Source organism: Lagopus muta, assembly GCF_023343835.1.
Source record: "Lagopus muta isolate bLagMut1 chromosome 3 unlocalized genomic scaffold, bLagMut1 primary SUPER_3_unloc_2, whole genome shotgun sequence".
NCBI lineage: Eukaryota > Metazoa > Chordata > Aves > Galliformes > Phasianidae > Lagopus > Lagopus muta.
The window spans coordinates 1-14,741 of NW_026040151.1; the positions used below are offsets into that span (position 1 = coordinate 1).

The 14,741-nt window shown below is 58.7% G+C and overlaps 1 protein-coding gene across 3 annotated transcripts in view; it reads right to left on the bottom strand.

Annotated features, from left to right (window-relative positions):
- Positions 1-6: 6 nt before the first annotated feature.
- The window catches only part of LOC125687460 (ATP-dependent DNA helicase Q4-like), a 51,602-nt gene continuing 36,867 nt past the window's right edge, over positions 7-14,741 (bottom strand). For 2 of the 3 annotated variants that reach the window (XM_048932614.1, XM_048932613.1), the window contains 5 exons: positions 14,396-14,552; positions 10,732-10,861; positions 6,919-7,100; positions 3,739-3,919; positions 7-719 (listed from right to left, as the gene is read on the bottom strand). In XM_048932614.1, the coding sequence (XP_048788571.1) occupies positions 497-719; positions 3,739-3,919; positions 6,919-7,100; positions 10,732-10,861; positions 14,396-14,552 (873 nt within the window). In that variant the 3' untranslated portion in view covers positions 7-496. The remainder of the gene's footprint in view (positions 720-3,738; positions 3,920-6,918; positions 7,101-10,731; positions 10,862-14,395; positions 14,553-14,741) is intronic. The other variant, XM_048932615.1, reaches the window with a different exon arrangement.

Genomic DNA, 14,741 nt, shown 5'->3' on the forward strand with positions numbered 1-14,741 from the left:
CTGGGACGGACTGGGATGGACTGGGACGGACTGGGGCTGACTGGGACGGACTGGGTTGGACTGGGGTGGACTGGGGCAGACTGGGATGGACTGGGATGGACTGGGACAAACTGGGATGGACTGGGATTGATTGGGGCTGAGTGGGACGGACTGGGACGGACTGGGGCTGACTGGGACGGACTGGGATGGACTGGGATGGACTGGGTTGGACTGGGACGGACTGGGGTGGACTGGGATTGATTGGGGCAGACTGGGATGGACTGGGACGTTCTGGGAGGGACTGGGATGGACTGGGGTGGACTGGGACGGACTGGGACGGACTGGGATGGACTGGGATGGACTGGGGCTGACTGGGATGGACTGGGACAGACTGGGATGGACTGGGATGGACTGGGATTGATTGGGGCAGACTGGGATGGACTGGGACGTTCTGGGAGGACTGGGATGGGGAGGAAGCAGAGCAGCCGCAGGGAGGCCGGGCCGCGGAGCTCTGCCCTCATGTGAAGGCACAGAGACGCCATTGTGGCCAAGATGGCGGCCGCCATGGAGGGGCCGCGCTCACATCATCAGCGGTGAGGCCTTCATCCTCATCCTCCTCGTCGTCCCCGAGGCCTCGGCTCTCCTGCTCAAAGTAGCCCTGCAGCACAGCCTTCAGCCTGCGGCTCCGCTCCTCCTCCTCCTCCTGGTGGGGCTGCGGGCAGCAGCTCTGGAAGGCAACGCTGCGCCCCACGGCGTCACAGGGCGCAATGGGACCCACAGTGCGGGCAATGGGGACACAAGGGGGGGATGTGGGGAGCCCCACTGCAAAGGATGCTGGGAACCCCAAAATGGAGGGACATGGGGAACCCTAAAATGGGGGACATTGGGAACCCCAAAATGGGGGATGTTGGGAACCCTAAAATGGAGGACGTTGGGAACCCCAAAATGGAGGACATCAGGCATCCCAAAATGAGGGACATTGAGCCCTAAATGAGGGACACTGGGAACCCCAAATGGGGGACATTGGGAACCTCAAATGAAGGACATGGGGAACCCCAAACTGGGGGACATTGGGAACCCCAAAATGGAGGACCTTGGGAACCCTAAAATGGGGGATATTGGGAACCCCAAATGAGGGACATTAGGAACCCCAAAATGGAGGACATCAGGTACCCCCAAAATGAGGGACATTGAGCCCCAAATGATGGACATGGGGAACCCTAAATGGAGGACATTGAGCCCCAAATGAGGGACACTGGGAACCACAAACTGGGGGACATTGGGAACCCCAAAATGGAGCACATTGGGAACCAGAAATGGGGAATATTGGGAACCCTAAAATGGAGGATGTTGGGAACCCCAAAATGGAGGACATCAGGTACTCCAAATGAGGGACATTGAGCCCTAAATGAGGGACACTGGGAACCCCAAATGGAGGACATTGGGAACCCCAAAATGGAGGACAAGGGGAACCCCAAATAGGGGGTGTTGGGAACCCAAAATGAGGGACATTGGGGACCCCAAATAGAGGACACTGGGAACCCCAAATGAGGGACATTGTGAACCCCAAATGAGGAACATGGGGAACCTCAAACTGGGGGACACTGGGAACCCCAAATAGAAGACATTGGGAACCCCAAATGGGGACTTGGGAACCCCAAAATGGAGGACATCACATACCCCAAAATGAGGGATATTGAGCCCCAAATGAGGGACACAGGGAACCCCAAATGGAGGACAATGGGAACCCCAAAATGGAGGACAAGGGGAACCCCAAAATGAGGGACATTGGGAACCCCAAATAGAGGACATTGGGAACCCCAAATGAGGGATGTTGGGAACCCCAAAATAGGAGATGTGGGGAACCCCAAATGGAGGACATTGGGAGCCCCAAAATGGAAGACATGGGGAACCCCAAATGAGGGACATTGGGAACCCCAAATGGGGGACATGGGGAATCCCAAAATGGAGGACATCAGGTACCCCAAAATGAGGGATATTGAGCCCCAAATGAGGGACATGGGGAACCCTAAAATGGGGGACTTTGGAAACCCTAAAATGGGGGATATTGGGAACCCCAAATGAGGGACATGGAGAACCCCAAATGGGGGACATTGGGAACCCCAAATGAGGGACATGGAGAAACCCAAAATGGAGGACATTGGAACCCCAAATAGGGGATGTGGGAGCCCCAAAATAGAGGACATCAGGCATCCCAAAATGAGGGACATTGAGCCCTAAATGAGGGACACTGGGAACCCCAAATGGAGGACATTGGGAACCCCAAAATGGAGGACGTTGGGAACCCAAAATGAGGGACATTGGGGACCCCAAATGGGGGACATGGGGGAATCCCAAAATGGAGGACATCAGGTACCCCAAAATGAGGGATATTGAGCCCCAAATGAGGGACATGGGGAACCCTAAAATGGGGGACTTTGGAAACCCTAAAATGGGGGATATTGGGAACCCCAAATGAGGGACATGGAGAAACCCAAAATGGAGGACATTGGGAACCCCAAATGGGGGATGTTGGGAACCCCAAAATGGAGGACATCAGGCATCCCAAAATGAGGGACATTGAGCCCTAAATGAGGGACACAGGGAAACCCAAATGGAGGACATTGGGAACCCCAAAATGGGGGACATTGGGAACTCAAAAATAGGAGATGTGGGGAACCACAAATGGAGGACATTGGGAACCCCAAAATGGGGGACATCAGGAACCCCAAATTGAGGGACATGGGGAATCCCAAAATAGGAGATGTGGGGAACCCCAAATGGGGGACATGGAGAACCCCAAAATGGAGGACATCAGGTACCCCAAAATGAGGGACATTGAGCCCTAAATGATGGACACTGGGAACCACAAATGGAGGACATTGGGAACCCTAAATAGAGGACACAGGGATCCCCAAATGAGGGACATTGGGAACCCCAAAATGGAGGACATTGGGAACCCTAAAATGGGGGGATGTTGGGAACCCCAAATGGACGACATCAGGCATCCCAAAATGAAGGACATTGAGCCCTAAATGAGGGACACTGGGAACCCCAAATGGAGGACAAGGGGAACCCCAAATAGGGGGCGTTGGGAACCCCAAAATGAGGGACATTGAGCCCTAAATGAGGGACACTGGGAACCCCAAAATGGGGGACATGGGAACCCCAAAATGGAGGACAACAGATACCCCAAAATGAGGGATACTGAGCCCCAAATGAGGGATACGGGGACCCCCAAAATGGAGGACAAGGGGAACCCCAAATAGGGGATGTTGGGAACCCCAAAATGAGGGACTTTGGGAGCCCCAAAATGAGGGACATTGGGAACCCCAAATGATGGACATGGGGAACCCCAAATTGAGGGACATTGGGAACCCCCAAAATAGGAGATGTGGGGAACCCCAAATGGAGGACATTGGGAACCCCAAATGGAGGACATGGGGAACCCCAAATGGAGGACATGGGGAACCCCAAATGAGGGACATTGGGAACCCCAAATAGGGGATGTTGGGAACCCCAAAATGAGGGGACATTGAGCCCTAAATGAGGGACACTGGGAACCCCAAAATGGGGGACATGGGAACCCCAAAATGGAGGACAACAGATACCCCAAAATGAGGGATACTGAGCCCCAAATGAGGGATACGGGGACCCCCAAAATGGAGGACACTGGGACCCCCAAACGAGGGCCACAGGGACCCCGAACCCCCCCCCCCCCCCCCCCCCCTCCGAACGCCCTGCGCTCCCGCTGCTGACCTGCGGAAAGCCGCCCTGCAGGCTCGGAGCTGCCGCAGCGCCCCCTGCTGTCGTTCCTCCAGGCGGCGCTGCAGGAAGTGGCAGACGGCGTCCAGCTCGGCGTGGCTCAGATCCCCGAAGGAGCGGAGGTGGAAACAGAGCTCCGAGAATTGAACCGAAACGGAGCCGCGTGGGGATGGCGCTGCGGGGAGAGACGGACAGAGGGACAGAGGGACAGAGGGACAGAGGGACAGAGGGACAGAGGGACAGCGGGGAGAGCAGGGACAGGGGGACAGAGGGACAGAGGGACAGAGGGACAGAGGGACAGCGGGGACAGAGGGACAGCGGGACAGAGGGACAGAGGGACAGAGGGACAGACGGACAGAGGGACAGAGGGACAGACGGACAGAGGGACAGAGGGACAGAGGGACAGCGGGACAGAGGGAGAAAGAGGGACAGCGGGACAGCGGGGACAGCGGGACAGCAGGACAGAGGGACAGAGGGACAGAGGGACAGCAGGACAGAGGGACAGAGGGACAGCGGGACAGACGGACAGAGGGACAGAGGGACAGAGGGACAGAGGGACAGACGGACAGAGGGACAGAGGGACAGAGGGACAGAGGGACAGCGGGACAGAGGGAGAAAGAGGGACAGAGGGACAGCGGGACAGAGGGACAGAGGGACAGAGGGGACAGAGGGACAGAGGGACAGCGGGGACAGGGGGACAGAGGGACAGCGGGACAGAGGGACAGAGGGACAGAGGGACAGGGGGGACAGAGGGAGAGAGGGAGAGAGGGAGAGAGGGACAGAGGGACAGAGGGACAGAGGGACAGAGGGACAGAGGGACAGACGGACAGAGGGACAGCGGGGACAGCGGGACAGCAGGACAGAGGGACAGAGGGACAGAGGGACAGCAGGACAGAGGGACAGAGGGACAGCGGGACAGACGGACAGAGGGACAGAGGGACAGAGGGACAGACGGACAGAGGGACAGAGGGACAGAGGGACAGCGGGACAGAGGGAGAAAGAGGGACAGAGGGACAGCGGGACAGAGGGACAGAGGGACAGAGGGGACAGAGGGACAGAGGGACAGCGGGGACAGGGGGACAGAGGGGACAGAGGGACAGCGGGGACAGGGGGACAGAGGGGACAGAGGGAGAGAGGGAGAGAGGGACAGAGGGACAGAGGGACAGCGGGACAGAGGGACAGAGGGACAGAGGGACAGCGGGGACAGGGGGACAGAGGGGACAGAGGGAGAGAGGGAGAGAGGGAGAGAGGGACAGAGGGACAGAGGGACAGCGGGACAGAGGGACAGAGGGACAGAGGGACAGCGGGGACAGAGGGACAGAGGGACAGAGGGACAGCGGGACAGAGGGACAGAGGGACAGCGGGGACAGAGGGACAGAGGGACAGAGGGGACAGAGGGACAGAGGGACAGAGGGACAGCAGGACAGAGGGACAGAGGGACAGAGGGACAGCCTGTCACCCATCTCTGTCCCCCATTGCTGTCCCCATTGCTCTCCCCATTGCTGTCCCCATTCCTGTCCCCATTGCTGCCCCCCATTGCTGTCCCCATTGCTGCCCCCCCATTGCTGCCCCCCATTGCTGCCCCCCCATCTCTGTCCCCATTGCTGTCCCCCATTCCTGTCCCCATTGCTGTCCCCATTCCTGTCCCCATTGCTGCCCCCCATTGCTGCCCCCCATCTCTGTCCCCCATTGCTGCCCCCCATTGCTGCCCCCCCATTCCTGTCCCCATTGCTGTCCCCATTCCTGTCCCCATTGCTGCCCCCCATTGCTGCCCCCCCATCTCTGTCCCCCATTGCTGCCCCCCATTGCTGCCCCCCCATTGCTGCCCCCCCATTCCTGTCCCCATTGCTGCCCCCCATTGCTGTCCCCCATTGCTGTCCCCATTCCTGTCCCCATTGCTGCCCCCCATTGCTCTCCCCATCGCTGTCCCCATTGCTGTCCCCCATCGCTGTCCCCATTGCTGCCCCCCATTGCTGTCCCCATTGCTGTCCCCATTGCTGTCCCCCATTGCTGTCCCCATTGCTGTCCCCATTGCTGTCCCCCATTGCTCTCCCCATCTCTGTCCCCATTGCTGTCCCCCATTGCTGCCCCCCATTGCTGTCCCCATTGCTGTCCCCATTGCTGTCCCCATTGCTGCCCCCCATTGCTGCCCCCCATCTCTGTCCCCCATTGCTGCCCCCCATTGCTGCCCCCCATTGCTGTCCCCATTGCTGCCCCCCATTGCTGTCCCCATTGCTGTCCCCATTGCTGCCCCCCCATTGCTGTCCCCATTGCTGTCCCCATCGCTGTCCCCATCGCTGTCCCCATTGCTGTCCCCATCGCTGTCCCCATCGCTGTCCCCATCGCTGTCCCCATTGCTGTCCCCATTCCTGTCCCCATTGCTGTCCCCATTGCTGTCCCCATTCCTGTCCCCATTGCTGCCCCCCATTGCTGTCCCCATTGCTCTCCCCCATTGCTGCCCCCCCATCTCTGTCCCCCATTGCTGCCCCCCATTGCTGCCCCCCCATCGCTGTCCCCATTGCTGTCCCCCATTGCTGCCCCCCATTGCTGCCCCCCATTGCTGTCCCCATTGCTGCCCCCCCATTGCTGTCCCCATTGCTGCCCCCCATTGCTGTCCCCATTGCTGTCCCCATTGCTGTCCCCATCGCTGTCCCCATTGCTGTCCCCCATTGCTGTCCCCCATTGCTGCCCCCCATTCCTGTCCCCATTGCTGTTCCCATTGCTGCCCCCCATTGCTGCCCCCCATTGCTGCCCCCCATTGCTGTCCCCATTCCTGTCCCCATTGCTGTCCCCATTGCTGTCCCCATTCCTGTCCCCATTGCTGCCCCCCCATTGCTGTCCCCATTGCTCTCCCCATTGCTGCCCCCCATCTCTGTCCCCCATTGCTGCCCCCCATTGCTGCCCCCCCATCGCTGTCCCCATTGCTGTCCCCCATTGCTGCCCCCCATTGCTGCCCCCCATTGCTGTCCCCATTGCTGCCCCCCCATTGCTGTCCCCATTGCTGCCCCCCATTGCTGTCCCCATTGCTGTCCCCATTGCTGTCCCCATCGCTGTCCCCATTGCTGTCCCCCATTGCTGTCCCCCATTGCTGCCCCCCATTCCTGTCCCCATTGCTGTTCCCATTGCTGCCCCCCATTGCTGTCCCCCATTGCTGCCCCCCATTGCATCACCCACCCATTGCCGTCCCGGGGCGCCGCTCGCCCTGCAGCTGCCTCAGGGCCCTTTTGACCAAGGGCAGCTCCCAGCCCATGGAGTCACTGAGCGAGACGACGTCGAAGCGAAGGCTGGAGGAATCCAGGGGGGGGGCAGCAGAGTTCAGGCGCCTGAGAGCCAAAGCCACGGCCAGCGGGGGGCAGCTGGAAAGGGGGGACGGGAATGGGGTCAGGATGTGCGAAATGGGAGCAGAAAGACCCCAAATGGGGGCAGAACGCAGCAAAATGGGGTCAGAATGCAGCAAAATGGGGTCAGAACCCATCAAAATGGGGTCAGAATGCACCAAAATGGGGTCAGAATGCATCAAAATGGGGTCAGAACAGAACAAAATGGGGTCAGAATGCATCCAAAATGGGAGCAGAACGCCCCAGAATGGGGCCAGATGCACCAAAATGGGGTCAGAATGCACAAAAATGGGGTCAGAATGCATCAAAATGGGGTCAGAATGGAACAAAAATGGGGTCAGAATGCAGCAAAATGGGGTCAGAATGCAACAAAATGGGGTCAGAATGCAGCAAAATGGGGTCAGAACGGATCAAAATGGGGTGAGAACGGATCAAAATGGGGTCAGAATGCACCAAAATGGGGTCAGAATGCACCAAAATGGGGTCAGAATGCATCAAATTGGGGTCAGAACAGAACAAAATGGGGTCAGAATGGATCAAAATGGGGTCAGAACGCACCAAAATGGGGCCAGAATGGATCAAAATGGGGTCAGAATGCATCAAAATGGGGTCAGAATGCATCAAAATGGAGTCAGAATGGATCAAAATGGGGTCAGAATGCATCAAAATGGGGTCAGAATGCACCAAAATGGGGTCAGAATGCATGAAAATGGGGTCTGAACAGAACAAAATGGGGTCAGAACAGAACAAAATGGGGTCAGAACGGAACAAAATAGGGTCAGAATGCATCCAAATGGGGTCAGAAACCCAAGAATGGGGTCAGAACGCAGCAAAATGGAGTCAGAATGCCCCAAAATGGGGTCAGAACCCATCAAAATGGGGTCACAAGCACCAAAAATGAGGTCAGAACGGAACAAAATGGGGTCAGAACGGAACAAAATGGGGTCAGAATGCACCAAAATGGGGTCAGAACGCATCAAAATGGGGGCAGAACGCAGCAAAATGGGGTCAGAACGGAACAAAATGGGGTCAGAATGCATCCAAATGGGAGCAGAACGCCCCAGAATGGGGCCAGAAGCACCAAAATGGGCTCAGAAGCACCAAAAATGGGGTCAGAATGCATCGAAATGGGGTCAGAAGAACCAAAAATGGGATCAGAACGCACCAAAATGGGATCAGAATGCACCAAAGTGGGGTCAGAATGCACCAAAGTGGGGTCAGAATGGATCAAAATGGGGTCAGAATGCATCAAAATGGGGTCAGAATGGATCAAAATGGGGTCAGAAGCACCAAAATGGGGTCAGAACGCATCGAAATGGGGTCAGAAGAACCAAAAATGGGATCAGAATGCCCCAAAATGGGGTCAGAATGCATCAAAATGGGGTCAGAATGCACCAAATTGGGGTCAGAACGCATCAAAATGCCACCATTTTGTCCCCCTTCCAACCACCCCCACCCCATTGCCACCATTTTGTCCCCATTCCGTCCACCCCATGGCCACCCTTTTGTCCCCACTGCCACCATCTTGTCCCCATTCCCACCTCCCCCACCCCAAGGACACCATTTTGTCCCAATGGCCACCATTTGTCCCCATTCCCACCACCTCCACCTCCACCCCATTGACACCCTTTTGCCCCCACTGCCACCACCCCCAGCCCAATGCCACCCTTTTGTCCCCATTGCCACCATCTTGTCCCCATTCCATCCACCCCCACCCTATTGCCACCATTTGTCCCCATTCCTTCCACCCCATTGCCACCATTTTGTCCCCATTGCCACCACCCCCACCCCATTTTCATCCCACCCCCCACCACGTCCCACCTCCACCCCACTGCCACCATTTTGTCTCCCTTCCCACCTCCCCCACCCCAAGGCCACCATTTTGTCCCCATTGCCACCATTTGTCCCCATTCCCTCTACCCCCACCACTTTGCCACCATTTGTCCCCATTCCCACCTCCCCCATCCCATTGCCACCATTTTCCCCCCCTTCCTACCTCCCCCACCCCACGGCCACCATTTTGTCCCCATTCCGTCCACCCCATTGCCACCCTTTTTTCCCCATTGCCACCATTTTGTCCCCATTCCCCCCACCCCCACCCCATTGCCACCATTTTGTCCCCATTCCGTCCACCCCATGGCCACCCTTTTGTCCCCATTGCCACCATTTTCCCCCATTCCCACCTCCCCCACCCCATTGCCACCATTTTGTCCCCATTCCCTCCACCTCCACCTCACTGCCACCCTTTTGTCCCCATTCCCATCCTTTTGTCCCCATTCCCACCTCCCACCCCCATTGGCACCATTTTGTCCCCATTGCCACCATTTTTCCCCCCCCCCCACCACCTCCACCCCATTGCCACCATTTGTCCCCATTCCTTCCACCCCATTTCCACCCTTTTGTCCCCATTCCCCCCCACCCCCACCCCATTGCCACCATCTTGTCCCCATTCCTTCCATCCCATTGCCACCCTTTTGTCCCCATTGCCACCATCTTGTCCCCATTCCCACCTCCCCCACCCCAATGCCACCATTTTGTCCCCATTGCCACCATTTTGTCCCCATTCCCATCATCTTGTCCCCATTCCCCCCACCCCCACCCCACTGCCACCATTTTGTCCCCATTCCCATCATCTTGTCCCCATTCCCCCCACCTCCACCCCACTGCCACCCTTTTGTCCCCCTTCCAACCACCTCCACCCCAATGCCAACATTTTGTCCCCATTCCTTCCACCCCATGGCCACCCTTTTGTCCCCATTCCCACCTCCCCCACCCCATGGCCACCATTTGTCCCCATTCCTTCCACCTCACTGCCACCCTTTTGTCCCCATTCCGACCTCCCCCACCCCATTGCCACCCTTTTGTCCCCATTGCCACCATTTTGTCCCCATTCCCACCTCCCCCACCCCAATGCCACCCTTTTGTCCCCATAACCACCATCTTGTCCCCATTCCGTCCACCCCCACCCCATTGCCACCATTTGTCCCCATTCCTTCCACCCCTTTGCCACCATTTTGTCCCCATTGCCACCATTTTGTCCCCATTCCCACCTCCCCCACCCCAATGCCACCATTTTGTCCCCATAACCACCATCTTGTCCCCATTCCGTCCACCCCCACCCCATTGCCACCATTTTGTCCCCATTCCTTCCACCCCATGGCCACCCTTTTGTCCCCATTGCCACCATTTTGTCCCCATTCCCTCCACCCCCACCCCATTGCCACCCTTTTGTCCCCATGGCCACCATTTATCCCCATTCCTTCCACCCCATTGCCACCCTTTTTGTCCCCATTCCCACCTCCCCCACCCCATTCCCACCATCTTGTCCCCATTCCGTACACCCCACCCCATTGCCACCATTTGTCCCCATTCCTTCCACCTCATTGCCACCCTTTTGTCCCCATTCCCACCTCCCCTACCCCAATGCCATCATTTTGTCCCCATTGCCACCATTTTGTCCCCATTCCCATCATCTTGTCCCCTTTCCCCCCACCCCCACCCCACTGCCACCCTTTTGTCCCCATTCCCACCACCACCACCCCATTGCCACCATGTTGTCCCCATTCCTTCCACCCCATTCCCATCCTTTTGTCCCCATTCCCACCTCCCCCACCCCATTGCCACCCCCATTCTCCTCCCCCCATCCCACCTCTGTGCAGCAGCTCGCAGCTCTCTGGGCCCCCCATAGCAGCGCACGGTGCAAACCCCATAGGTGTGGGGCAGCAGCTCCAGCCAGCGCTGCGGGTGCAGCTCCAGGTAACACAGCAGGGTCTCAATGGCTGCAGGGGGGGGGGGGAAGATGCTGATCCCAATCCCAAATCTGTTTTGGGACACCCTGACCCCATCCATTCCATTTTGGGACATCCCAAATCCCATCCACCTCCATTTTGGGACACCCCGACCCCATCCACCTCCATTTTGGACACCCTGACCCCATCCACCTCCATTTTGGGACACCCCGACCCCATCCACCTCCATTTTGGGACACCCCGACCCCATCCACCTCCATTTTAGGACACCCTGACCCCATCCACCTCCATTTTGGGACACCCTGACCCCATCCACCTCCATTTTGGGACACCCCAAATCCCATCCACCTCCATTTTGGGACACCCTGACCCCATCCACCTCCATTTTGGGACACCCCGACCCATTTTGGGACACCCCGACCCCATTCCCGATTCCCTTTAGGATCATCTGTTTCCATTCCCAGCTCCATTTTGTGACACCTCAAACCCATTCCCAGTTCCCTTTCAGATGCTCCAACCTCACTCCCATTCCCCTTCCAGGACCTTCACATCCCATTTCCATTTCCCTTCCAGGACCTCCCCATTCAATTCTCATTCCCCTTCCAGGCCCTTCCCACCCCCTTCCATTCCCCTTCCAGGACCTTCCCATTCCACTCCCATCCCCATTTCCCTCCACATTCACTTCCCACTTCCATTCCCCTTCCAGGACCTTCCCACCCCAACTCCCATTTCCCTTCCAGGACCTGCCCACCCATTCCCATTTCCCTCCCCATTCCTTTCCCCTCCCCCCCCATTTCCCTTCCAGGACCTTCCACCTCCCCTCCCATTTCCCTTCCAGGACCTCCCCACCCCAATTCCCATCTCCCTTCCAGGTCCTGCCTACTCCACTCCCATTTCCATCCCCATTCCCTTCCCATTCCATTCCCATTCCCATTTCCCTTCCAGGACCTTCCCATTCCCATTTCCCACCCCACTTCCTTCCCCTTTCATTTTCCCTTCCAGGACCTCCCCACCCCAACTCCCATTTTCCTTCCAGGCCCTCCCCATTCAATCCCCACTCCCATTTCCCTTCCAGTCCCTTCCCACCCCACTCCCATTCCCCTTCCAGGACCTCCCCATTCAATTCCCATTCCCCTTGCAGGCCCTCCCCACCTCCTCCCATTCCCCTTCCAGGACCTTCCCATTCCACTCCCATTTCCCTCCCCACTCCTTTCCCCTTCCCATTCCCCTTCCAGGACCTCCCCATTCAATTCCCATTCCCCTTGCAGGCCCTCCCCACCTCCTCCCATTTCCCTTCCAGGACCTGCCCACCCATTCCCATTTCCCTCCCCACTCCTTCTCCCCCCCCCCCCTCACCTTCCAGGACCTTCCTTCCCCCCCCCCCCCCCCCCCCATTCCCCTTCCAGGCCCTTCCCATTCCACTCCCATCCCCATTTCCCTCCACATTCACTTCCCACTTCCATTCCCCTTCCAGGACCTCCCCACCTCCTCCCATTCCCCTTCCAGGACCTTCCCATTCCACTCCCATTTCCCTCCCCACTCCTTTCCCCTTCCCATTCCCCTTCCAGGACCTCCCCACCCCAACTCCCACTCCCCTTCCAGGCCTGTCCCATTCAATCCCCACTCCCCTTCCAGGACCTCTCCCCCCCCCCCTCCCCTCCCACTCCCCTTCCAGGACCTCCCCATTCAATTCCCACTCCCCTTTCAGGCCCTTCCCATTCAATCCCCACTCCCCTTCCAGGACCTTCCCACCCCAACTTCCATTCCCCTCCCAGGCCCTTCCCATTCAATCCCCATTTCCCTTTCAGGCTCTTCCCATTCAACTCTCACTCCCTTTCCAGGACCTGCCCACCCCCCTCCCATTTCCCTTCCAGGACCTGCCCATTGAATTCCTATTCCCCTTCCAGGACCTCCCCGCCCCCCCTCCCACTCCCCTTCCAGGACCTCCCCATTCCCCTCCCACTCCCCTTCCAGGCCCTTCCCATTCCATCTCCACTCCCCTTCCAGGACCTCCCCACCCCAACTCCCACTCCCCTTCCAGGCCCTTCCCATTCAATCCCCACTCCCCTTCCAGGACCTTCCCACCCCAACTTCCATTCCCCTCCCAGGCCCTTCCCATTCAACTCTCACTGCCTTTCCAGGACCTGCCCACCCCCCTCCCACTCCCCTTCCAGGACCTCCCATTCAATCCCACTCCCCTTCCAGGCCCTTCCCATTCAACCCCCATTTTCCTTCCAGGACCTTCCCCCCCCCCCCCCCCCCCATTCCCCTTCCAGGATCTCTCCCCCCCACTCCCCTTCCAGGCCCTTCCCATTCCATCTCCACTCCCCTTCCAGGACCTTCCCACCCCACTCCCATTTCCCTTCCAGGCCCTTCCCATTCAATCCCCACTCCCCTTCCAGGACCTCTCCCCCCCCCCCCCACTCCCACTCCCCTTCCAGGACCTCTCCCCCCTCCCCTCCCATTCCCCTTCCAGGACCTCCCCATTCAATTCCCACTCCCCTTTCAGGCCCTTCCCATTCAATCCCCACTTCCCTTCCAGGACCTTCCCCCCCCCCCCCCCCTCTCCCCTCCCACTCCCTCCCATTCAATCCCAGTCCCTCCCATTCACTCCCATTCCCTCCCAGTCCCTCCCATTCACTCCCACTCCCCTCCCAGTCCCTCCCATTCACTCCCTCTCCCCTCCCAGTCCCTCCCATTCACTCCCACTCCCCTCCCAGTCCCTCCCATTCAATCCCAGTCCCTCCCATTCACTCCCTCTCCCCTCCCAGTCCCTCCCATTCACTCCCTCTCCCCTCCCAGTCCCTCCCATTTAATCCCTCTCCCCTCCCAGTCCCTCCCATTCAGTCCGTCTCCCCTCCCAGTCCCTCCCATTCAATCCCAGTCCCTCCCATTCACTCCCTCTCCCCTCCCAGTCCCTCCCATTCAATCCCACTCCCCTCCCAGTCCCTCCCATTCAGTCCGTCTCCCCTCCCAGTCCCTCCCATTCACTCCCTCTCCCCCCCAGTCCCTCCCATTTAATCCCTCTCCCCTCCCACTCCCTCCCATTCACTCCCAGTCCCTCCCATTCACTCCCACTCCCTCCCACTCCCTCCCATTCACTCCCTCTCCCCTCCCAGTCCCTCCCATTCACTCCCACTCCCTCCCACTCCCTCCCATTCACTCCCTCTCCCCTCCCAGTCCCTCCCATTCACTCCCACTCCCTCCCACTCCCTCCCATTCACTCCCTCTCCCCTCCCAGTCCCTCCCATTCACTCCCTCTCCCCTCCCAGTCCCTCCCATTCACTCCCAGTCCCTCCCACTCCCTCCCATTCACTCCCTCTCCCCTCCCAGTCCCTCCCATTCAATCCCAGTCCCTCCCATTCAATCCCTCTTCCCTCCCAGTCCCTCCCATTCACTCCCTCTCCCCTCCCAGTCCCTCCCATTCAATCCCAGTCCCTCCCATTCACTCCCTCTCCCCTCCCAGTCCCTCCCATTCACTCCCACTCCCCTCCCAGTCCCTCCCATTCAATCCCAGTCCCCCCCATTCACTCCCTCTCCCCTCCCACTCCCTTCCCCTCTCACCCTCCTCCCTCAGGTCCATCTCACTGACGATGCCCTGCACATCGATGGCCCGCTCGTGTTTGTAGCACAGGCGCTGCTGCTCCCCGCCCCCCTCCGACGCCCCGCCGTCCTCCTCCACCTCCATGGCCGCCATCTCTTGGTCGCTCACCTCCGCTCCCTACCATGGACAGCGCCGCTCAGCCGCAGTGCATTATGGGAGGCCCATTCAAACCAATGGCCTTTGAACCACAATGCATTATGGGGTGGCCCATTGCAATCAATGGCCATTCAGCCACAACAGATTATGGGAGGCCCATTCAAACCAATGGCCATTGAGCCGCAATGCATAATGGGAGGCCCGTTGTAA